Source organism: Camelus dromedarius, chromosome 1 (genome assembly GCF_036321535.1).
Source record: "Camelus dromedarius isolate mCamDro1 chromosome 1, mCamDro1.pat, whole genome shotgun sequence".
NCBI classification, from domain to species: Eukaryota; Metazoa; Chordata; class Mammalia; order Artiodactyla; family Camelidae; genus Camelus; species Camelus dromedarius.
In genome coordinates, this window is record NC_087436.1 from 48,991,077 (window position 1) to 49,018,007 (window position 26,931).

The window sequence follows — 26,931 nt, forward strand, 5'->3', positions numbered from 1 at the left end:
TAAAGACTTTAAAAAACACTGTTTTTCTGCTCACAGTTCTCCAGGTTAACAATTTGAGTAGAGCGCAGCTGGGATGGGTTGTTTCCATGTGATGTTAATGGGGTTTATTGATATGTTTGTAGTCTGTAGCTTGAGGCCAGCTGGCCAAGGAGGGCCTTAGTCCCACGTCCAAGGCCTTGACTGTGTTGTTTGGAATGACTGGGTAGTTTGAGTCTTCTCTCTCCCTGAGCACAGAGTGGATGTCACATGGCTGTGATAGAGCATCATTTTGCCACATTTTACAGGGGAAAGCAAGTCAAGAGGCTAGGCCAGGCATGACGGGTAGGGAAATTAAAATATGCCTCCATACTTATTCTTTTTCAAATATGGCCTTACTGGTTTAATTTTTTTTTCATGAATTTTCTCTCATCTTCCTCAGTATTGCCATTTGTAATTAGTAAACTTGAAATAGTGAACATCTTCTATTGGGTTTTCTCTGCAAGCCATAATATTTTAAACTTGTTATTTTGAATTAATTTTATACTTCTAGGAAAGTTGCAAAACAGCCCCGACAGTTTCCAAATATCCCTCACTCGTCTTCCCCAGTGCCATTGGCTTACATAACCATGTCCAATTGTCAGGAAAAGGAAATGAAGTCTGCTTTAACACTGTCAACTAAACACCTGTCTTGAATTTCGACACTAATGTTCTTTTACTGTTCGAGAATCTACCCAGGCTCCCACTTGCATTTATTTGCTACTCCTCCTTAATCTTCGGCAGTCTTTCAAAGACTACCATTCCTCAGCCTTACCTTCTCTTTAATGACTTGCCATTTAAGAATAGTATTCATCAGTTATTTTGTCAAGTGTCCCTCCTTTGAGTCTGCTGATGTCATGTTTTCTCGTGACTGGACACGATTGCACGTATTTGGGACAAAAGTACCACAGATCTGATGGTGTGTCCCCCTCAGTGCGTCGTATCACAAGGTTCACGATGTGTTATTTCCTGGTACTGTTGACCTTGATCACTCACTTGGTTAAGGTAATGTCTGCCTGGTTTCTCACTGAAAAGTGGCCATCTTTCCCTCTGAGGTCAATACTTGAGATACTTTGAAACTATGGATATACATTTCTCTTCAAAATTTCAAGCACTAAATCTAGCATCAATCTGAATTTTGTCTGTTGTAACAGTTATAACTGTAGTTTGCCTAATGGTGATTTTCAATTTTCTTCTTTCCTTCTATATTTATTCACTGAAATTTACTGTAAGGGAGAGTTTTCCTTTGTCTTCGTTTATTTACATCAGTATGGACTCCATTTTATTCTATGGTTTAAAATCCAATACTAGCATTACTTATTTTGCTGCTCAAAAATGTAAACCATGATATTTTTAATTATGAAAATGTTCTCCTCTAAGCACAGAGACACCTAATAAACTCGGAGAAAATTCTGCTAAATGGAAGATATTAATATTTTGACTATAGATCTCTATTAAAATGTATAAATATTTGATCTGAAATATTTTCATTGAGACTGTCTTTTTGTCCTCATTTTCATTCTTTTCATTCTTTATTTTTACAAAATAAAACTCATCAAATAAGCTATTTCTATTTATGATTTTTTAATATTTTTCTAAATACAGATATTGTAGAATCTGGTACAGGATATAACTTTATCCTATTAAATACGAGCTCTGTCAAAAGCTTCTTTTCATAAGTCAAGTCTTCCAAAATCAATTATAAAATGTCAAAATTAAATCTTTTCCACAATATGAATTCTCATTGTTTTTTTTTAGTTAATTCCTTGTTTTCATAGGGATAAATTCTAGTATCTACCCATTTGCATTTTTGTTTTCAATAATTGCAGTTGTAAAGACTGAAAAGCTGAAGTTACTCCTTCCCTCTGTTTGTTGACTTTCTTAACTAAAGAACTTCTAACTGATTTTGAACAAAATACAATTTCTAAAAGCTGATTAGTGACCAGCAGCAGCAGCAAAAAAAAAAAAAAAAAAAAATTGCATGGTCATGCGTAAGATTATTTTTTAAATTAACGTCAGCTTGGCTTCCAAATATTGTATATAATTCATTCTAATTTTGAATATATAAAACTATGTGTGAACTTTGACTACGGTTACCATTTCAGTCCTGGAACTAATTCCTGTGGATGCTGAAGGACAGCTTTCTGCTTTAAAATGATGAGCATGGTCTTTTTAAAATAATGACTAATTTTTGATGCAGATGTTGCTGCTTCTTCAGTAAATTTCTGTCTTCTGATTGTTTTATGGGTCAGTGACAGCACTGAAGACCCCAGGGTAAATGGTATTTTGTGTGTCATATGTTGACCATCAACCTTCTTGAGAAACAGAAAATCAATACTTAATTTTGATTAAATGTGCATATGTTAAACCCTCACTTATGAAGGAGTTTATTGCAAAATAAAATAAGCATAACCAGACAATTAAAAGGTGACAGATTTACATCAGATGATAAATAACCAAACTACTGCAGCAATAGCATCCAGGTGCTCAGTAGCAGGACTGCTCAGCCTCTGCTTCCCACATGCATTTCACTTGCATCTAATCTTTAATTCCTTACATGACCCACGAAACCCACTGACTGCTATCCTAGTGGCTTCATGCTTCCCACTGGTCCTGGCATGGGCCACCCAGCACGGGTCACAACACAACTAGCTGCTGTACTGTGGATGGCAAGGTTTGTAGCATCAAATACATCTCCCACCACCACCGAGAACAGGAAGCAGTTAGCTGTTGCTAGCTTCTCATGTCCGAACGTCATCATTTTATCAGCCAGTACCCTGTATGCTGTACTTCAAAGGAAGATGTAAGTGTCCTTGAGACTAGAAGAGACTGGGAAAGCTGAGATGGGCTCTCTTTCAGAGTTTACCATGTGAGAACTCTGTCAAATGCACCTGCCTCTTACATTCTACTAAGAGAGGCCATGTCAGAAACTGAAGTACTATATAGCGGTCTTACCAATCTCTTATGATGCAACTATCAATAATGATCCTTCTTTAAAAAGGAGAAAATCCAAGACAAATGCTAAACTGAACTGAGTATTTGAATAATAGGCCAAAACCAGGATGTTCTAGGCAAATCAGGATTTGTGACTCCCTAAACCTGGAATTGTTTTTGACTCCAGCACATGCAACCAGCCCCTACATTTTGTCTGTGCTTTCTTCCATGTTTCATTGGAATCTGACCCCTATTTCTGTTACCACTGTATCCATCTTAGCCTAGATGTTTGTTGCCACAAGGCTGAATTATCTGTAATGACGTACTTACTGGTCTTGTACTCATTTTCTCCTCTATCCCTTCTCTTCATACCAACCATAGTTTTCTTTGTCCAGAAACTTTCATGTCTCATCACATCCTTGCTGAAAAATCTTTTAATGGCTCCTCATTACCTGCAGGGTTAATTCCAAGCTTTGATTCCAACTACAGCCTTTCCCTATTCTATACTTAGAGATTCATTTCTTATTCCTCCCTTACATGAATTCTTCACTCAAGCTTGACTTGGTCACTCACCATTTCCTTAACATCCTTGGTATTTGGCACCTGCTGTCCATGCTTTTGTTCGTGTTATTACTTCCACTTAGTCTTCCCAACCTGGACCTCACTTGCTGAAATCTGATCTATACCTTTAAGCCCAAGGAACATTTTCAAGAATTCTTCTCTGATTCCCCATCTAGAAATAATCTCTTTATCCACCAAAGTTCTGCAGTAGAGTAGAAAATACTCTGATGATGTATTACACAAATGTCTTCAATTCAAGGGGCTATTTGCACACTTTTGAAGGACACAGATCATCTCTTTCATCTTTTGATACCCGACAATGTCACACAGCACCCTAATTATTGTACATTCTGCTGCTTAACAGCTATTCATTGTGTGAATAAATAAATGGCCAGTGAATCCACACTAAAGTGACAATAAATAGAGTCCCTTCTTTAGAAAATATTTGTACAGTTTATTGGAAACTATATTAGTCGGCATGGGCAACCATAACAAAATAACATAGGTTGGGGGGCTTAAGCAACACATTTATTTCTCATAGTTCTGGAGACTGGGAAGTCCAAGGTCAAGGTGACAGCAGGTTCAGCTCCCGGGGAGGATTTCCGGGCTTGCAGAGAGCCGCCTTCCTGAGTCCTCACATAGTGAAGAGGGAACTCTCATCTCTCTTTCTCTGCTTATAAGGACACTAATTCCATCCTGGGTCAACCCCCCTTGTGACTTCATCTAAACTTAAATTACCTCCCAAAGGTCCCCCCTCCTGGTGGTACCATCATGCTGGGCTTTAGGACTTCCAACATATGAATTTTGGGGGAACACAAACATTTAGCACATAATGGGGATATTTAATCCCAAGACATGACTGAATTTAAACCTGTCTGCAGGAGAATCTTTTTGAGTGGTCTGGCCTTTTGGTATGTAACACACTTCAAATAGCCAGGTTGTTTCACCTTTGTACAAGGTCAGTCTTGCGTATTAAACTTTGGGTCTTCCTTAAATGTCAAACAAAATCAATTTCGTGCCATTTCTATACCTCTGATCTCCATTAACTAATAGACATAATAAATAAAGATATAAAGTATGAATGTGTGTTTGTGTCTCTATGTGTCTCAGAGAAAGGATCCATATCAAACTGATAACAGTGGTTACTTAAGGGGAGGTGAGTCACATTGAAGGGATTTATTACTCTGTGTACTTCTGAATTGTTTTAATATTTTGTAACAAGCATATATTGCATGTTATGTGTGAAATGAAAAATGATTACAACACATTTTAAAGATTTCTTAGCCTACCTGGCACTGTGTGTGTATGTAGTACCTTGGATGTGGCAACTGCCTTCAAGGAGTTCACAACACAGTATCCCTTTGAAATTCCCAAGCAACATTGCACATGTAAAATAAATAGATAAATGACCAATGAAGGGAGAAAATGGGAAGAATAAAAACTTGACTCAATACTTTTCCATTGATTTTGCTGTATTTTTTTTTTCAAAATCTTACTGGAATAAGAAAATAAGCTATTGCTGTTTGAGAGTAAAAACATATCTGGAAAGCAATACCATAGAGGAGAAAAGAGAAAAGCATGGCAAAGTAAAAGTTGTTAAGTGTTTTATTAATCATATAAACTTTCCACCTAAGAGAAAAATCACAATCCAAAAAAAACAATGGATTCGTAGGCATAAGAGCTGAAAGACACTGTGACTAAAATCAGTAAAGCTATTAAAGTATTTAAATGTTTAATTCTTTAAGAATCAAGTTAGATGTTAGCCATAAAACCAAATGAGAGAACATCTGGAAGGCAAAGAGGTTGAAAGATTGAAAATTAAAAAGCAAATGGTGCACTGAGTGCTACTGAGGGACTTCAGCAAATGGATGTAAACCCATTTGAAAATAAATACAGAGTTTGTGTAATTACCATGAGCCTGAAGATGGGTTTAGCATTTATATATCTCCTGGGAAGCTTGGTGAGTCAGAAACATAAAACCAAAGCGAAGGGAGGCTATTAAAACATTATTTCCTGTTGCATTGTAGAATTCGAGACGAGAATAAACATACCGATTACTTGCATGGCCGGTTCCACGTCTGTTGTGGCCTCTTCCAGCAACGACAGCAGCTTGGCTGATATCTGATGCACAGATTCAATGTTGCTAAACAAGCTATCCACGTCCAGCCGATCAATCTGAAGAAATACAAAAAGTGAGCACCAGCGGATGGAGAGAGACGCACAGTATTTAGCATATTTCTCCTGCTAAACAGTAAGTGTTTTCTATGCCAGCCCATACTGCTTCCATCAACCGTTTCTGTAAACATTCTTACTTGGGATTTCTAGAGTAAATGTGCAGTTTTTCATGCAAGAAATTGGGATGGTGCATCTGTTGTTACCTCTGTCTTTTTCTTTATTTGGACTAAGTTTTAATGAGTTGAGTGTGTATCTACATATTCCTGTAAGAACCAGAGTGGAAAGAAGAGTTGGGCCACCTAACTGGCGTTTTATTAACTGCCCTGCATGAGGGTATGCACTCGTGCATGTGAATTTAGAACTCTTTACTGCTTAGACAGCAGAAGTCAGACCTTACTCTAGGCAAGTGACTATTTTCAAAACTGCTTTAAAACCACAGATGTTCTCAAAGTGATGACAAGTCGATTTGCTGAGTTGTTTCCTGCTTTTTGTTCCTTAAAAGAAATGTGAGTGGAAATCTTCACCAAACATGTTTTACTAATTAAAGATTCATCATAGTTTATAACTTCATGCACACCCTCAAAAACTAGCATAATCATTCCTAGATCTTATAGCTGGAGCTTATACTAATTTATTTATTCATAAATCTATCCTTTCACTAAATAATTCCTGAGGTCCTTCCATGCACCAAGAATTGTAATAGAATCCAACCTGTCACAGGCATTGGATGATTAGTAGAGGGATGGCCAACTGTCCTAAGCTATCTAAGAAGAGTGTGCTGAGATACGTGCCCTGATTTTGCTGGCTCCTACTCAAAATCTTTCTCTTGATATTAAGTCAGATCTCCTTTTATAATCAAACAGTGTCTAGCTGGGTTGTGAACAGCTTGGGCCAAGCTCCACCAGGCTGCCACAGGGAATAGGAGCAGGTGCCTTTTATTCATGACTTATTGTGCATGGGGCCATAGGTGGATAACCAAGTCATCAATAATCAAGTCATGGAGAAGCTTCAAAGGTGAAAAACTGAGTTACTGGTCCAAAATGAGGTTGGCAAAATTAGAGGTGAGAGAGACACAGGGAGTTCAGCTAAGGATCGGGAAAAAAAAGGGGGGAGGGTTGCTGAGAAATTAAGAGAAATCGAGAACAAGGGATTTTAGGATAAGAGACAGACCTGGAAAATTCTGGAGATGCAGACCAAACACTGCAGCATTTTTCCTATGCTCTCAGCATCCCTTTCCTCAGGTGTGCTAGGTCTACTTAGAGGGGAGGAAGGAGGCAGGCTGCTCATCTTTTTAACCCATTCTTTTTTGACAGTGACCTCATTCTTGGCATTGTTTTCTATACTGGACATGGAGATTACTTTAACCAGGATGTTCTGCTATTAAACATGGCAGCGATACTTCGCAGTGCACCTTGTTTAGTTTTGTGATCCTGTCAGTCATTTCTTATGCAATACGGTCTGACTGGATACGTATCTTTCAACCATCTTGGGAAATTCCTTACCTCCCTAGCATGGGTCTGGTCCTCTAGAAATCTCTCAGCCTCATTTGTAATCAAGTTTTTAGTGATTGTATGTAGGGGAGTTATTTCATTATAGAACCGCACAACTTTTTTCTTCTATTTTTTATGTATTCTGAAACTATCTAAATCGTCATACTTCATTAGTAATAATGCAGTCATGATTAGCTCTTAGGGTCTTCAATCCAGTATCTCACAAACTGTTTCTTTGTTAAGCACTCATTCTAACAGGATAGGGAGCACGTGGCTCTCTGCCTGAAATCTGGATTTTCAAGACTTAATTTCTGCATTAGAAAGTATTTTTAGGATATTATAAAGTATATTTAGTATTATACAATACATCTAAAAGGCAGATAACAGCTATATGGCTCTTTTTGATAATCATAATTTTAAATGGCTCATATTTCACAGATCTCTGAGTACCACTGATTTGCCACATTATTTTTCCTTTATGTATTGGGTATTAATTAAATCACAAAGGTATAACTTGGCATAGTGTAAAATATGTCTTACAAAAGTTGAGTATGAGTCAAGTTTTTGTAGACCGATCTATTTTAGATGTGCTGGTTTAATATTTTTTAAAATCACATTTTGAAATGAATCTTTCTAAAGCATAAAATTGCATCCCTCATTTACTTGCTTTGTAAGCAAGTATTTCATATAATGTACACTGTCATTATTTCATTTTGTTGTGGAAACTTCATTCGGAGGAACTTAAAGTGCTTCATATTTGTTATTTCATGTATCATTCCAACTTCTCTGTAAAATATGAACCAAGCTGAAGATAGGAAATTCATGCAGAGTGAAGAGAGATACCATGCCCAAAATTATGAAGTTCAAGACAGAGCTAGAACTGGAAATTGACCATTTAGTCCATTACCAGCAACTACTAGTAATAGAATACTTTGTCATCTCTGTTTAGATTTTTTGGTTTGTTCCTGAGTTTTTCACTAAGTTGTTATTTCCATAATTTATTTCTCAAGGTCAGAATCCTGCATATCTGTCTAATTTAGATTTTAAATTCTTTTAGCAAGGATCTAATTCTGTATTCTATCTATAATCTTGGCTAAATGCAACAAATACTAAATAACAAAAAACATAGGTTTTGATTTCTATTCTTTCTGAAGGACAGAAAGGATTAAAACATCAATTGGCCTGGTTTCAATCACCAGTATCAGCACAGGCCCATGGAGATTCTGCGAACGATAAAATGAATTCACATTCAGTCACTGCTATGCCAAGGAACAAACAACTGTCTAGTCCAAATAGGCTTTTAAATCTGGTAGATGATTTTATAATTATTGATGTAAATTCAAGGAAGCATTTATATATATTTATTACTTATTTACTAGAAATGGGTAATGCTCTAAGAGCTTAGGTTGAGTTATATTTTAAATGAAATTAAATTCATTTTTTTGTAAAAAAGATTTAGTCTAAGTATAGATTATTCTAAGCAAAGTCAATATGTAATAATTCAATGCAAAAAAGAAAAAGTAAAGGTCACTCTTTGGTGACAATTTAATTCTTTGCTTCACAAAAGTATTCACAGGATATACTTCAAGTAGCAAGTTTCCATTGCACTTAAATAATTGCTGAACTTACAATTGTATGTATGCAGAACTCTCCAGGCATAAATGTCTAAGTAAAAGAAAACACACGGATAAAATTTTATCAGTCCAGAGACTGTAATCGTTGGTATAGAATTACTTTGACACCACAGGCACCTTACACTTGAAAGCTTTCCTTCCATTTTCCTCATTCACATCATAGCCCATGCTCTTCCCTTTACCCTCGTATTACTGTCCAACACTTTTTCCATATGAAATGGACTTTGGTAATGGTAGTATTTGCCCTGTAGTTCTGTCCATCTCTTTGCCCTTTCTGTTGCTTTTTTTGAGTGAAGCCTCTGCCTCCCAGCTCTATCTGATCTGGTGGAATCCTCAGTCATGGTGCCTGCTCCCTGCTCTCTGCCACCAACCCCAACACCGACTCCCTGTAGTGAGGGGCATGTGACCCAGCCGGCCACAGCAGTTGGCCTAGGATGGCAGGTTCCTAAGCAGGGCCAGTGAGACTCTTCACTGATTTTTAATAGATGGTTGTTGAGAAATAGAAGGGCCTGGATTGTAAGCCCTAAGAGTATAAGTTTCTGTCTTTAGCAGTCGACTTTGTTGTAAAGTCAACAGTCTTGACTGTTGAAAGGAGCATTAAGCCTGACATCATTACATTAGCTCCCAGATTTACCTTGCCTAAAGCAAAACATCTTTCTTACAGAAGCTGATAAACCACTTTTTAAAATTCAAGCTAGTTTGAATTTTATTTGTTACCTATAACCAACAAGGGTGTAGGATGCTCTTCTTTATTCCTAGCCAAAATCTCACTTCCTCTAAGAGAACTTTCCTGCTCCCTTGGTTGGAATTAACCTTTCCGTCTCCTACGCTTCTGTGACTCTTGTTTTATATCAGCCAATGTTTACATTGAAGCCTGTTTTATATACATATATACATGAGATGTGTATTAATTTATCTGTCCTTATGTAGAAACTGTGAGTTCCTCCAGGACATTTGTCTTTGTGAATTATTTGAAAGCCCCACTGTGTCTAATACAGTGCTAGGCTCCTACCATTTACTCAGTAAAAGTTTAACAATTTGAATTGAATTGAATCACTACAATCAAATGATCTATTTTCTCTGTGGGAGCCATCAATAAATGTTCCTGTTCTTCACTCTACTAACCTCTGAATAAGAAGTATGAGGAGATCAAAAGTGATTTAAAGAAAAAAATCAAAATTATCTAATTTGGTTGTTCAAAATATCACATTAAGCACTTATTTTATAACTTTCTGCTCAATTTTATCCACAAAGACAAACTGTTGTGCCCTGTTTGGCCATTAGTAGATCTGGAAGATTTGTGGACAAAGGCTATACTTCCCCTTAGTTTAAAGTCCCTGTTTATTGTTTTCTGTTTAATGAGCCTTGGGTCACTCAGCCTAAAGCTAGTCACAGAGAGGAATAACCAAGCATCTTTAGGTGTTGTTCAGACCCCAACCACAACACCTTTAAAAGTGAATATTGAAAACAAGTTGAGAAACAAACCCTTTTTTTAAAAAAAAGTAAACTATTTTCATAAAAATAGTTCCCATTCAGTGTGGAAAATTGAAGATGGACAGATAAGCAAAAGAAATAAAATATAGTTGCATGTAATTCTATCATACAGAAATAATCATTGATATTGTGAGGTATGTCCTGCCTAATTGTTTTCCTTTCTCTCTGTGCATACATCTGTACAAAAGGTTTATTTCAAATAATGTTTTAAAGTTTGAGTTTTTTTTTAAACTTAGCATAACATGAACATGTTTTCTTGTCATCAGTTTTCTGCAGTTGCACCATTTTAAATGTCAAGATTATATGGAAATACTATAGTCTACTTAACCAGTCATTAAATCTTTGAAATCTAGGTAGATTGCCATTTTTGCTGTTTATAAGCAGCTCTCCTGGCTAAAACCTTGTATATACCCATGATTATTTCCTTATGATTAATTTCTTAAGTATAATTATTGAGCTAAAGTTATTAATATTTCTCAAGGTTTCTAACAAGTCTTGACAAATTATAGCAAGAATAACAACATTGTTTTCTTCTAGTAAACAATGGATTAAAAATCCTCAGTTGGATATTACTGCCTTGGTCTCATTTTGGAAAAATATATTTAAGCTTCTAATTTGATGAGCAAAATCACACAACTTTAATGTTCCAGATATATATATACACATATATATATATGTGTGTATATATATATATATGTATATATGTATATATATATATATATATATATATATATACAGCAATTGTAGAAGAAGGAAAAAAATAAATGGCATTGTTTTGAGGGCCATGGTGATTGCCACCAATCAAATGCTTCTCTGGAAACCCTGTTTCTAGAAAATATTTCAATATATCTATTTGGTGTGGCTTGGCAGTAAGTCTAGGTTGAATATAGGGTCCAATTTTGGACCCCATATGAGAATTCATACAGGGGAAATCCACCTTGGACATCATCTGACTCAGTCTAACAGAACCTGGGCCCCATCTTCTGCTTCCATAACACAGTTCCATACACAGCAGTATGGTGAGGCCTGAATGTATTCCCTAAATAAGTTTGCTCCATTATTAATGCTGAAGCCTAAAAGCCCAATGATATTAAGACTTTAACGGTAACAAGTAAGATGAGAGTGGAGAAAAACTGAAAATGTATCCAAAAAACCCCCAAAAAACACATCTAAGAAATAGAGACCCAATGCGGACATTCTGAAAGGCAAAAACCAAGTCTAGTTTTATTTTTAGTGAGGCAACTGAGAGGAGGAAGGCCTGTGAGACAGAAATTTTCAGCAAGTGGAAAAAGAGGATGTTGGCAGAAGGCCTTGGCAACCACTGGGCTAGGATAATTATCCAATTACTATGCATTTACTCAGACAGTTGGCTTCTAGATTACAAAGCTTTCCAGGGTAAACTAGCCATTATTTCATCAGGTTTCTCTAAACTACTGATTTGCATGTGTGAACTTCCCTGCTGTGAAACCAGATTCTAACCTGGCTAATGGAGTCAAACCGCAAGCTGCACCAATACCACAGCTAGACAGCAAGGGTTTTTAACTAATCTTGGAGCTAAATGCCCAAGTTACTGAGAACTGCCCAGAAACATTCCAGGCCAGAAGACGTTAATGTGGACAGTCCTGTGTCAGTGCAGGGCTGTCCATCCCTTTGCAGAAAGTAAGATTTGGACTCTGGGACAGACTTCTCAGCATGGGCAAGAGGAAGACCAGAGCCAGGAGAGATGAGTGAAGGTTGGACCAGAGACTGTGGTCAAATTTGAGAAGATTCAGAGGCCTCTTAAAAAGAAAGACGGTTGAGAAATTCATCTCAAACTTTGTTTTGACTAATAATAGGAAAGTAAAGTGCTAATATTGACATCCTTGGATAAAAGGTAGATCGTCGACCAAGGGTCCCTGCCTTTGTTTCTCTTACCTGTCTTAACACAGGGTAGGCAGAAAAAAAGTTACCTGGTAGGGGTTGGAGGTGGTTTTCAGGTCCTCTTTCCTTTCCTACTTTAGAATTTTATGTCAAATACTTAGAGGACAAATAGTACTGCTAGGAATAGCCCTTCTGAGCTGAAGATTCAGTAAGTTTTATGATCCTTCGGGAATTCCTTTTAAAAGTATAGAATAAACATTGACTTATATTGTGAAAACACAGGAGGAAGTAATTTGGAAATTGTTTGGAACAACCAGTGAGATTATAAAAGAAATATGCAAAATTTTTATGCACCCAGGTTAGCCAAAACTTTATGTTTAAGGGCTTTGGACTAAGCACAATGAATGGGATAAACATTTCTGAGCTTTGATCTCTTAAGTACTTACTGTGTGTGTGTGTGTGTGTGTATTACACATGTGTTTATCCTTTCTTCTCTCTGCATACTCAGACTCAGAGCTTATCAGATATAAAAACCAACCAGTTTTCATGCATGACTGAAGCACTATGCTGTACACCAGAAACTGACAAACATTGTAAACTGACAATACTTCAATAAAAAGTTTTTTAAAAACCCAACAGGTGAAAAACCAACCAAACAAAACTCTTAACCTTTTCAACAGAACATCCATTCCCTCTAGCTCTAATATCTGAAAGAAAGTACTGATATTAGAAAGGACTTGCTCAACATTTATCAACTCTTTTTCCACTTAATAACACAAGTGCCAGGTTCTAATTTTGTATAACACAACCAGAGACTAGGAAAGTCCTGGACTCACTAAAAATCATTTTGAAAAGTTAGGAGAGGCTTTTAAATTTTCTTGCTTGAGATGATACATGAAGGAAGAAATGAAAAATGAGACAAAAGTGTGAAAAAAAGATACAACAGGCAGGTGCGTGATGGCGGTTTGGTGTAAGGCAGGAACTAGGGACCAAACTGTATGACGTAGAGCAAATACCGATGAAGTTTTTCTGTGTCATGAATTCTGGGGTTTCCAGGGTTTGGTCATTTCTCTACTGACATTCCCACACCTTCTCCCTTATTTTAGCCCTCTGATTACCAGATCAGATAAATCATGACTCTCCTTACAATTTTCAATGGTTTCCCATCCCAAACACGTAAAGTCAGTGCCCCTGGCTTGGAGCTCTCCACGCCTTGCACACCTGTCCTGCTTTATCTCCAGCATCTTGGCCCTCCAAGCCCTCAACATGCTATTCATACCATGATTCCTTCCTCAGGCTACCTCCTCGGAATCCAGTAATGATAGTAAAAGGACAACAGAACGTTAAAATTGCACACGTCCTGCCTCAATTTCACTTAGAGAACCAATTCCTTAGCTATCAAATACCAAAGTGAGTATGAGATGGCTTGCCATGTGCAGAACTTAAAAAGGAAATGTCACTCAACTGTTTTAAAATCACCACTGTTGACCTCATGCCCAGAGCACCTAAAAGTGGTGGCTTGAACTTGGCCTGAACCTGTACTTTCTCAGGCTCTGGGGGCAAAGGATGCAGAAGTGTTTTCCACAGACCACATGTTGACCCTGAAGGAGGGAGCAGGTGGGAGCTCACCTCTGATTCTGTCTACAGGACAGAAGAGCAGAATAGGGAGGTAAACTGTGGATGCCTAGCCACTGAGGGAGGAGTAGCAAGTCACCAGCTAGAATAGAGATACAGTCCGGGGATTCAGAGAGAATCCCCCAGCCCGCCTCACCGCCAATGTCATGGCAATTGACACACACGGGAAGGCCACATGAAAGCACCTATAAGGGAGCCATGTTATTACATCCGGATGGTCCAGAGAACATGAAGCCAGACTGTGATGGTGCCAGTTCAGGTAGACCTCGCCTCTCCCGTTCTGCCCTCCCCGCCCACCCTCCTGGGGTAGGAAGCTGGCTGGTGAGCGGATGTCTGGGGATGAGGAGGAGCGGCTTCAGGAGAAACAGGGAAGAAGCCACCCATGGCCCCTTTTCCCGCTACACGTTTCCCAGTGAAGCAGGCCTGACCTGGGGAGAGCTGATGCCAAAGTCTGAATTCAGATTAGTATCTGAGACTGATATGCTAATTTCTGAGTTGAGGCTGTGTGTGTCTTAAGGTCTATGACTGAAGTGTGAGAGAAAACTCACGGGCCCTTAGAGTTTTCATCCAGAGGCGGCACAGGGCTTCCCCATTATATGCATTTGGAGGAGCTGATGGGAGGCAGATTTAGAGTTGTCTTCTGATTATACAAGTCACGCTTGTTCAGCATACTGGTTGTAACAGTAATTCCTGTTTATTGAGTACTCATGTGCCAGGGAGTCTGCTGGATTTTTAACATACATTGTTCTATTTATTCTTTACAAAATACTGTTACTATACCTATATCTTTCATTGAAGAAACTGTATTTCAGAGAGGTTAAAAGACTTGCTCAAAGCCACACAGTTGTGAGTCTCAGAGCCAAGGTCAGGCATAGGGCTGCCTGACACGAGTGTTCCGGAGTTTAACTGCTACTCTAGGTCGCCTCTCTGTTTTGATGGGCTACCTTGGAGTGATTCCTCAGTACTCGATCAGGACACAGCTCCTCCAGGCACAGCGAAGGCACTCTGCTCCCATGGTAACCAGCATATACCTCGATCATGGTACTTAATCACAGTCGGGTGAAATGTTCCATTCACGTGTTTGGCTCTCACACTTGACTGACATCCTTGAGGCCAACTACTCTACTGTATTCATCTCAGTCTCTCCAGCTTTTAGTTCTCAGCACCCATGTTAAGAAAACCATGCAAAAAGATAACCAAGGAGAAAAAGCAAGTCAGTTTTTATCAGGATAGGTATTCACGTGGGTTTCACTGCACTAAAAAGACCAGTGGTTAAATCCGCAGGCTTTGGAACTTGGCTACTTGTTTTTAAATGCCATTTTTGCCACATCCTAGCTGTGTGACTTCGGGTGAGTTACTTAACCCCTCTCTGCCATGGGTTTCTCGTTACTAAAGAGGGAATATTTCAACCTGTTTCATGAGTCAGTGTGAGGATTATATGAACTGATATAAATAAGTTGTTGAGAATAGTGCCTGGTACATAATAAGTGCTCAGCTGTTATTATTATTATTATGTAGCTATAGAATGAATTTTCACCAAACTGCTAATTGAAACAAGCAGACCCCAAAATAGACAAACGTGTTCTAAATGTTCATTGATCTGTTGAATGATGAATAATTCCCCATAAATAATCATGGGCTTGCTAGTGCTTTCATCCAGAGGCAGGGCAGGTTTTCCCCTCGTAGGTCACATAATAATGTTAGGTTTTGATCAGAGTGAGATGAGAAGCCATTTTGGACAGATTTGAGTAGAAGAGGGACATGATCTGACTTACATATTTAAAAGAATCACTCTAGCTCCAATCACTTGGCTGGACAAGGGTGGAGAAGAGAGATGGGCTGGGAGGCAGGTATAATAATCTAGGTGGTTGCTTATGGGTTCTTGAATCAGAATGGGAGCACTGGAGGAGCTGAGAAGTGGTCTAATTCTGGATAACTTTGAAGGCAGACCTAATAGAATTTGCTGATAGATTCAATAGAGGGTTTAAGAGAAAGAGAAAAGTTAAGAATGACTCCAAAGTTTTTGCCCAAGCAACTGGAAAAAATGGAAAAGTTCTCATTTACCAAGGTGAGAACTGCAAGGGGAGAAAATCTTTTTAGAGAAAATGAGGAGCTCCATTTTGACACGTTAAATTTGAGATGCTTTGTAGACAATCAAGAAGAGGTTTGAGTGGAGAGGTGGATAAAAACAAAGCAAGCCTTCAGAGAAAATGTCCAGGCTGGAGATACAAATCTGTGAACCATCAACATGTAGGTGGGATTTAAAAGCGTGAAACTAGATCGGATCCTCAACAGAGGGAATGGAGACAAAGGAGAGAAGAGGACCGATGCTGAGCTCTGAGCTACATCAGAGTTTGCAGGTGAGGATCAACCAGCAGAGACTGAGGAACCATCGGAACAGGAGGGAGGAAGCCGGGTGTAGGGGGAGCCCCGAAACACAGAAAGAGATAGCTTTTCTGTCAAATGCTGGTAACAGGTCCAAGAAGTCAGCACCACCTTCTGCTAATATCTAAAGCAATTGTTTGCTACCTAAGTAATTAGCATAACTAATCATGAACTGCCTTCTGTTGTGATCATTTCTAGCATCGCCTTGAAATATATCTTTGATTGTTATTTGGCTTTTTATGTGTTTATGAGTCATTTTCTTGACCAGTTTATAAACTCTTTTAGGGCAGGACTGTGACATAAATTTCCTTGATTTCTATGCAGAATTCGACAAAGGGAACTGCATGCAATAGACACTTGACAAACATTTAATCTTTTAATTTGCATATTCATCTAAAATATGCCATTCTCCATGAAATATTGCCCACTTAATCTGTCTGGAAGGATCTGTCCCTTATGTGAACTCCAAATGCATTTATTGCCTGCACTTATCGATTATTGCTTTGCATTACAAGTATTTTCATAGCTATGAATCTTGTCACCTCTAACTAGGGACTGGTAGTCTTTTGATGGCAAAGGATGAGTTTCACATGTTTTATGTACTCCAAATGGCCTAACACTAATTATTAATTAACCCATGTAATCATTGACCTTGTCTGTATCTAAAGTGGCCTAAATAAATGTTTATTAATAAATACCTGTTTCCCCAATATGTGCTTCCTTCTGACCTAGTATTTATTCTTTGGAGTCCAGGATTCATGGCCCTGTACTGATACGCACAGCTTTGTTCATCTACATCTGCGCCAAGCTGCCCCACATCTGGCATTTCATTAGAGAGGTATAATGCATCATTATAACAATCACAGCCACTGAAATTTTGCTGCTTATCTTCACAAATACAAGCAAATTAAAATAGTGGTTTATGCATCTCAGTTCTGAGAAGTGAGGTGATGAGCACAAGATTGTGTTCCCCAGGCTGAAGGGATAACTTTCCGAGATATTAAAACAGATTTGTGTATCACATCTCTCTTTTGCAATTCTGAGCTTTCCAACCTCTGTACTGAAATGGAAAACGCATTTGTTTATCTCCTCACTTGGCCCAGCAGGTTTTGATCTGGACTGTAGATTATAAAAATTACAGAAAACTGAAGTCACCCTAATCTGGAGCTTATGAGGTGCTTCATAAATGTAACAACTTGGGGGAGAGTTTCCATCATAAAACTGTTTTTTGTTTTTTTTTTTTGAGCTAAGGCATTCTGAACAAGCAAAGATAAGAGGTTTTTTTTACCTATAAAAAGAAGTTTCATATACTAGAATATTGATGTATCACTTCCATACCCAACGGAATCTGAATCCAATCTGACAGCAAACTGTCTTCCAAGATGACAAAACAGAAAGGTCCCTCCCAGGGAAATTGGGAACGTGAACAGTGACGACTCAGTGTCAGCACTTGAGAAAGTAGCCAGTTACAAGTTGTATGTTAATTAACACAGTGACTTTGTGCTTGGCAGCACCATTTACTTACATGATTTTTATTTTTAAATTTAATGTTTCACCACTATAGCCTTTTCCACCACATAGGAACTTCTCTGATTAACAAACTTTTTAAAAAGGGACACTTCGCTGAGTTTTTTAAACTTTTCTAATGTGACATCAATTATTTGACCTTATAATGAAAGAACAATGGCCCAGGTTATGTAATAAATGTTGAGATTCCACAAAGAGGGTGAAAATTAAATCTTTGATTTTAAAAAATACAGAATTCTAACCTAGCCATATAGATCATGGGATTCTTCATTGTGATCTGATCTTAATAACCATGAAAACCAGTATTTTTAGAGGATTGAAGAACATGTACATCAATGTTTAAAGCAGATTTCCTGCAAGAGTATAATATTTTAAAATCAGCACATTAGCTCAGAAAAGCCAGTACAACACAGAATCAGAAATTCAAATGCATTTCTTTTGAGTCATTGCTCCCAGGATCTCAATTACAGTTTGCAGGAATTGCTTGATTTTCTCATATATTTATTCAATATAGCAACTAAAATAAAGTGCTATGCTTTCTGACTTTCTAGGCAGCTTTTTTTCCCCCACATTATCAGCCTGGCTTTTATCTCTGTACCCATTCTGTGAAGTCCTATGACTGAGGAGTTTGACCACTGGAACTCCTGGACTCTACAGGGGAAGGGACTATCTGAGTAAGAGCTGCAGGTGGAGAGAGGGACTTAGTTGGCATTTTCCTCCACTTGTTTACAGTCCATAAGAATTTCTGGTATCCTAAGCATGGCACTAGAAAGAGCCAAGATATATGGGAGGTTATTATACACTACAGAGTTTCTTCTAAACAGCTTAATGTGTACCCTTATCCTAAAAATGTATTCTCTACTTCTCTGAAATCACAATAAAAAGAGAATTAATTGGAAAGTTTGTCAGAGTCAACAAGGTGGAGTCATAGAAAAAGTTTTTATCCTTGTATATAAAATTTTACATATGTATTTACAAGGATAAATGTAGTTAAAGAGAGAAAGGAAGAGAGAGAAAGAAAAAAATACGGGCATGTACATTTTTTAAATTAAACTTTTTATTTTAAAATAATTGTAGATTCACATGAAGTTTAAAAAATATACGTGCCCTTTACCCAGTTCTCCTAATTGTAGTATCTTGCAAGATTATGTGTGCATTGAATTTTGATACGGTATTATAGGACATATTATGAACAGAGTATGATGATTGTTTGCATAAATAAGGCATGTCTATGGGAAATCAACATTTGATTCCACTTAGATCAAGGCAATTTCGTGGAGGAGACAGGGTTTTAGAAAGTAGTAGATTTCAAGAAAGTTACAGTTAGTGAGGGAAAGTGAAATATGTTTGAGGGCCAGAATACAATCTGAAAATTTTGGAAGTTAGCAGAGACAAGAATAGTGGCTAGGTGATTCTATGAGGCCAGAATTATCCTAATACCAAAACCAGACAAAGACTTTAATTACAAAAGAAAACTATGGACCAATATCACTCATGAACAGAGACACAGAAATCCTCAACAAAATACTGGCAAATCAAATTCAACAATGTATTAACAAAATTATACACTATGACTGAGTGAGATTTATCCCAGGTATACAGTGATGTTCAACATTCAAAAATCAATTAATGTACTCGATCACATCAACAGGTTAAATAAAAAAAAGGACAAAAAATCACATGATCATATGATAGATACAAAAGAAGCATTTGACAAAATCCAATATTCATTCGTGATAAAAATTCTCAATAAACTAGGAATAGAGAGGAATTTCCTCAACTTGATAAATAATATCTACTAAAAAACCTACAGCTAATTTAGTGGTGAGAAACTTGAAGCTTTTTTACCAAGATCAAGTACAAGGCAAGGATGTCCTCTTTCACCACTCATTTGCAACATTGTACTGGAAGTTCTGACTAATGCAATAAGACAAGAAAAGGAAATAAAATGTAGGCAGATTGGGAAGGAAGATGTAAAGCTGTCTATGATCATAGATGACACTACTGTCTATGTAGAAAATACAAAAGAATCAACAACAAAAAAGCCCTAGAACTAATAAGTGATTATAGCAAGTTTGCAGGATACAGGGTTAATATACAAAAGTTAATAACTTTCTTATATACCAACAAAGAATAAGTGGAATTTAAAATTAAAAACACAACACTATTTACATTAGTACCCCCCAAAATTACTTACTATAAATCTAACAAAATATGTACAAGACCTATACAAGGAAAGCTAAAAAACTCTGATGAACATAATCAAAGAAGAACTAAATAAATGGAAAGATATTCCATTTTCATGGATAGGAAGACTCAATATTGTCAAGATATTAGTTCTTCTCAACTTAATCTATAGATTCAATGTAATCCTAATCAAAATCCCAACAGTTCTTTTGTGGTTATTGATAAACAGATTTTAAAGTTTCTATGAGAGTCAAAAGGCCTAGAATAGCCAACACAATATTGAAAAGGAAAAACAATGTTAGAAGACTGACACTACCTGACTTCAAGACTTACTATTAAGCTATACAGTTCAAGACAGTATGGTATTAGTGAAAGAACTGACAGATTAATGGGACAGAACAGAACCCAGAAATAGTTCCACATAAATAAATTTCACTGATCTTTGACAGTGGAACAAAGGAAATACAATGGAGCAAAGAGAATCTTCTCAACAAATGGTGTTGGAACAACTGGACATCCATGTGCAAAAAAATGAATCTAGATATAGACTTTACACCCTTCACAAAAGTAACTCAAAATGAATCTCAGACATATATATAAAATGCAAAACTATTTAAACACAAACCTAGAAGATAAATAAGAGAAAACCTAGATGACTTTGGGTATGGTGATGACTTTTTAGGCACAACAACAAAGGCACAATCCATGAGAGAAAGAATTGTTAAGTTGGACTTTATTAAAGTGAAAAACTTCTCCATGAAAGGCATTATCAAGAGAATGAGAAGACAAGCCACAGGCTGGGAGAAAATATTCATGAAAGATACATCTAAGAGAGGACTGTTATTCAAATATACAAAGAGCTCTTAAAACTCAGTAATAAGAAAACAAACAACCCAATTTAAAAAATGAGTCAAAGTTACTAAGAGACACCTCACCAAAGAAGATATACAGATGGCAAATAAGCATATGAAAGTATGTTCCACATCATATGTAATCAGGGAAATTGCAAATTAAAACAAGACACCATTACACACCTATTAGGATGGCCAAAATCCAGAACAATGACAATGCCAAATGCTGGTGAGGATGTGATACAAAAGGAACTCTCATTAATTACTAGTAGAATTGCAAAATGATACAGCCCCTTTGGAAGGCAATTTGGTGGTTTCTTACAAAACTAAACATGTTCTTACCATACAATCCAACAACTGAGCTCCTTGGTTTTCACCCACATGAACTGAAAACTTATGTCCACACAAAACCTGCACATGGTTTTTTAGCAACTTTATTCATAGTTGTCAAAGCTTGGAAGCAGCCATGTTGCCCTTCCATAGGTGAATGGATAAATAAACTGTGGTACATCCAGACAGTGGAATACTATCCAGCCCTAAAAGGAAATGAGCTATCAAGCCAGGAAAAGACATGAAAGAACCTTGAATGAATATTGCTAAGTGAAAGAAGCCAATCTGAAAAGACTACATACTGTATGATTCCAACTATGATATTGTTGAAAAGCAAAACTATGGAGACAATAAAAATATCAGTGGTTGCCGTCACTTGGGGGTGAGGAGGGATGAATAAGCAGAGCACAGAGGATTTTTAGGGTAGTAAAAATACTCTCCATGGTAGTGTAATGACATGTCATTATACATTTGTCAAAACCCACAGACAACACGAAGCGTGAACCATAAGATAGACTATGGACTTCGGGTGGTAATGATGTGTCAGTGTAGGGTCATCAGTTGTAATGAAACTAACACTCTGGAGGAGAATGTTGATAATGGGGGAAGTTACGCAGATGTGGGGCCAAGGAGTATACGGGACATCTCCCCTTGACTTTGCTGTGAACCTGAAAGTGCTCTAGGAATATAAAGTCTTAAAAAAATAGAGTAGCTGGGTGATAGATAAAAACAAGAGGGAAAAAATTACATGGTTGCCTATTAAGGAAAAAAAAGACTGTTATATTCTGGCAGCAGTAAAAGTCTTTAGTGAAGGTAACAGAGAAGACAATTTTAACAAGAGTCTTATAACACAAAAATTCATGACAAAAGATATTTGCTTGCCTATGATTTCCTCTGTTATGCAGGCAAAGTTTTTAGTAAATAGCTTTGAGAAGCCTAATTTATCTGCCTATCTATCTATAAATGAAAGCAGGGTATATTTTAATAATTACTAGGTAAAATATTTCTGTCTTGGTTCTTTTATTTTGTATTTCAGTGAATTAGCATGACTAATTCTGTTCTTTGTTCTGTGAGAGTAGCAAAATTTCATTACACTTCATTATCTGATTCTTCTTAAGGAGAAGTGGGAGTCTGAGAGCTGGACTGGGGAGGAGACTGGGGTAGGGGGAGATTCAGACGGAACTGAGAGTGATCTTGGAGAGTGCATCCAAGGAGTGAAGCTAGAACTGAGAGACAAGCAGGCAGTCCAGCAGGTCTGCTGCACAGCGTCTGTGCTCTGTGTAACTCCTGGGAGCACCATTTATACTGGGAGGCAGCCAGGGACTGGATAGTGAAGTCGAATCCAGGTTTGAGGGGTCAAGACAGACACCAGGGACGTCCAACCAGAAACTTCAGATGAGAGGCGGGAAATGGAAGCCTGAGTGATTCCCAGAACATGTGCTGAAGCTACAGCCCCCTTTATATAGAAGAGCTATGGGCTCCTTCTGGAGAGGAGAGAGCCCTTAAAAACACAGCGAACTCCAGAGGAATATAAAAGTCATTCACCAAACGAAAATGTAATCACTATAGCTTAACATTCACAGGACATCCATTGGGCCATGGCCTTCTTTTTGTTATATACAGATTTTCATGGTACTACAGTATTCAAACAGTATTTTAATTATTATAATGCTTTTATACCCCCAACCCCGGTCTCCCTTCAGAGATGCTTTAAGTCTACTCGATGCTCCCAAGGTGGCGAGCACTCCTCACGCATAAGCTTCTCTATCAGGATTGACATCATAGTTTAAGCTACAGCAGCTTCACTCAGGTCGGGGCAGGAGCAGGAGGCTGAATTATTCCCTGTGCCCTGTGGTCCCTTTGAAATAAAAGGGCAAGTTAAAGATCTGTCCTCTCTAATTCCGTTTTCCATGTTCTCTTATTTCAGGTGTTGCCTCACCCACCTTGGATGCCATAGGTCACACATGTCACACAGAACGGCTGCCACCACTGAAACACCCCACTACTAACCTCGACTTGCATGCTAAAACTGTGGGCACCATTTTCCATTTGGGGGCTCTGCGTCTGGGGAGAGCTTGATACTGTTCTCCTCAAATTTATGGCCCCTCAATAAAGAAAAGAAAATATTTTCTATTTAAGTTAATATTTGTTATTTGTGGTTTAAAATAAAACATGCAAAAATATATTCTTCAGGGGGAAGAGGTTCCCTAAGGGTTTATGTGGTATGATTACAATTTCACAAGATATTTGGTGTGTCTGTATAAGCCTAGACATAAACCAAAATATTTATCGTGTTTATTTCTACCTGATACAGCTATAGGTGATTATATTTTGTCTATGTATTTTTCTAAGAAAAATTATTTACAAAATTGCAGCCATAAAGGGTACCCAAATTTTAACAGAAAATTCCAGCTGAGCTCTTGTCAATACAAGATTATTGGCCCTTTTTTTCAGAAAACACAAAACAGCAAGTATAATTAGATCAAGTATGAGCAAATCCAAAATAAATACATATAACTCTCTTATTGTGTAAATAAAAATCAACTTAATGTGTATTCAAACATATACACTTGTGAACAGAATACCCTTGGAAGGGTAAAAAGAAGCTGGTAATGGTGTTTGCCTCTGGAAAAGGAAACTGAGTAGCTATAAGACATTATCGGGTCCTTCAGATCTTTGGTATTTTTGTATTATGTGAATTTTACAAGTTCAAAAACTAATTAAAACAAAGAAAAATTAAACATGTATTTAAAGTCCTCTATTCTTTTCAATCACTTTTTGGTCCTTTCCTTACACATAAAACTATTTTCTATTGTTAGGTTAATTTGCTCTGGTTTTGATTTATTTTGACTTACTTCCAAAAATGTAGATAGAGTCTCTCCTATAGCCAGCCCTATGTGGATAATAAATAACTAAAACCAGTTTTCCCACTAAATGTCTCAACACTGAATGACGTGGATAATTTTTGCCTTCTTTGCAAAACCTCTCCCAATGCTGCCACTAAAAAAGATGTAGCTGCTAGATTTGACCCTGCTTTCAGTAAGGTGAAGTTTTGTTTATTGAAGAGCCTTGAAGTTACGATCAAGGTTGGAACCACAATTATCACAAAACAGTTCAGTTAAGGGCTAGGTGTAGACTTTGATTTGCACACTGATTCATCCATGCAAGTTCACTCAGAATAGCAAAGAGCTTTTTTCAGTTTTCAACTTTCTTCTTCCAATTGCCACACTTCTGTAAACTGACTCATCCTTCAGGAACTTAAAAGACATGGATCAGATGCAGAGAGAGAAGATATGGAGGCAGTCCAACACAACAAAGACAGTCTTCCCAACAAGAGCAAAGACCTGGATCAGATGACTTCCCAATGTCCCTTTCCAGCCTAACTTGTACATGTGAAATATTTATTTATGTTGCCTCAGGTTTCGCTAAGCCTAGTGTGCAGATCATTTCCGTGGTAACATGAAAACTGTGTGTTAATTAATAAATTTTGATACTACCCGATGACAGGTGGCTTGTGTGCTAAGACTGTGGTATTTAAATGGCTACGAGGGAAGAGAGGACATGGAGGAGCTAATGAACGATGAAAAGGTGGTAAAGTTGGTGAACTGGTGGCATAAATTAACTACCTCGGCACTCATATAAATGTCCAAGTCATCGGAATTCCTGAGTATTTATTTTCTTAATCAAAGGTTAAAAGCTTTAAGAAGTGGGGAAAAGGTGGATCTGACACTAGAAACCTCAAACTAATTGCCATTACAACATCAGTGGAGAGGACACACAGGCTACTGGACTGCAACTAAATTCCACGATGAGGAAGACAGAGAGCACTGAAAGGTAGCTAAACAAATGGAAGAGCCGGATGTGAAAAGTCAACAAGCCAAACAGAATAAGGAAGGAAATATGAGTTAGAAGTGTGAGAATGGTAATTCCAAGTAAGAGAACAGAAGTTAAACACGCCAAATAAATAAACTACAGGTCACCAAAACACAAATACTTTATTTCACATGGTCTGAAACACCAATTCTTAGAATTGCTCATCAGAGTTACACAGGAAGCAAAAAATAAGGAAGAAAAAAAAGCAAAAAGACAAAAATTAGAGCACATAAATGAGTATAGCTCAGCAATGGCCTTTATACTGGCGAGGTCAGTTTAACTCACTAGGGTAGTAGATGGCTTAACATTGAGAACATTTTCATAGTGAATAAACTTCTTATCCCATTTGATACAAAAACTTTTGATTATGAATTCAAAGGAGGGCATTTTCTTACATATGTAATCTTTTTTATCGATCATTAACTCATCATAGGGACAGAGTTTTGGTAAGCTGTGCTTATTTTGAAACATGTCTTTGTCACATGCTTTTATACATATTAAATATTTCATATTCAACTTAAAAAGAGAAAAATAAAGACAGAGAATATAGACAACATTTTTAGGATCAAGAGAGAGGTTTTTTGTTGTTGTTGTTCCTGTTTTTTTAAGATAACAGATGACAGATAATGATGAGAATGATCCAACAGGGAGAGTAAAATCAATTATGCAGAAGAGAAAAAGGACACTGGGAGGAGTGAAATTCTGGAGTAAGCTTAAGGGGATAGAATCGTGCACTGGCAGAGAGGTTATCCTTAATTAGAAGCAGGATCCATTGACCAGGTTACATGGGTAGAGATGCAGATAGGTTGGTAGATTGGGTGATGAGAGTGTGTACATCTTATTCTGTCTGTTTTCTCAATGAAATGATGAAAAAGTTCATTTGTCTTTTTTTTCTTTAGATTCCACACATAAGTGATGTCATATGGTATTTTTCTTTCTCTTTCTGGCTTACTTAGAATGTCAATCTCCAGGTCCAACCATGTTGCTGCAAATGGCATTATTTTATTGTTTTTTATGGCTGAGTTGTACACACACACACACACACACAGCTTCTTTATCCAGTCATCAGTCGATGAACATTTAGGTTGTTTCCTTGTCTTGGCTATTGTATATAGTGCTGCTATGAACATTGGGGTACATGTATCTTTTTGAATTAAGGTTCACTCTGGATATATGCCCAGGAGTGGGATTGCTGTATGTCAGCAGCCTTAAGTGAGTATGCCATGGGGCCCAGGCGCAAGTTCACAATGGCTTGCACCTGGTAAGAGGTAAATGTACGCATGCGCCGGTAGCGTGACTCAGCATTATGAACAATACGCATGCGCCACTTGCATTATAAAAGGACTAGTGCGTACACCTGGGCGCAGGGACCACCTGCTTGTACTGCAATGGAGTGCTGTTTTGCTCTATGTCGGCTCCTCGCGCCTTTTTCCAGTTGGGCAGCTCACCTCTTCGAATCCCTCTCCAGCCTCCCTCAGCTGACACTGTGTCATATGGTAAGTCTAGTTAGTGTTTTGAGGAATCTCTATACTGTTTTCCATAACGGCTGCAGGCTGCACTAAACTGCATTCCTACTAACAAGGTAGGAGGGTTCCCTTTTCTCCATATCCTCTCCAACATTTATCATTTGTGGACTTTTGAATTTACAAAACAGAAGCAGACTCACAGACATAGAAAACAAACATAGTTACCAGGCGGGCAAGGAGGTGGGAAGGGATAAATTGGGAGTTTGAGATTTGCAGATACTAATATATATAAAATAGATAAACAAGTTCATACTGTATAGCACAGGGAATTATATCTTGTAGAGTCTTATGGTGAAAAAGAATACGAGGACAAATATTTGTATGTTCATGTATGACTAAAGCATTACATTGTACACCAGAAATTGACACAACATTGTACTGACCATTCTTCAGTAAAAATATATATTAAAAAAAAGGAATGATGAAAAAGGATATTAGCTGAGAGTTAGGAGAA

General features: G+C 37.6%; 1 protein-coding gene and 1 long non-coding RNA gene across 3 annotated transcripts in view; one reads left to right on the plus strand and one right to left on the minus strand.

Moving 5' to 3' along the window:
• The window catches only part of LOC105089577 (uncharacterized), a 75,087-nt gene extending 51,252 nt beyond the window's left edge, over window positions 1-23,835 (plus strand). For both annotated transcript variants that reach the window (XR_010380395.1, XR_010380396.1), the window contains 2 exons: window positions 5,538-5,761; window positions 23,006-23,835. This is a non-coding gene — a long non-coding RNA (uncharacterized LOC105089577). The remainder of the gene's footprint in view (window positions 1-5,537; window positions 5,762-23,005) is intronic.
• The window catches only part of ARHGEF38 (Rho guanine nucleotide exchange factor 38), a 110,502-nt gene that overhangs the window by 56,150 nt on the left and 27,421 nt on the right, over window positions 1-26,931 (minus strand). The window contains exon 3 of the mRNA XM_010980666.3: window positions 5,562-5,685. Within this exon, the coding sequence (XP_010978968.1) occupies window positions 5,562-5,685 (124 nt within the window). The remainder of the gene's footprint in view (window positions 1-5,561; window positions 5,686-26,931) is intronic.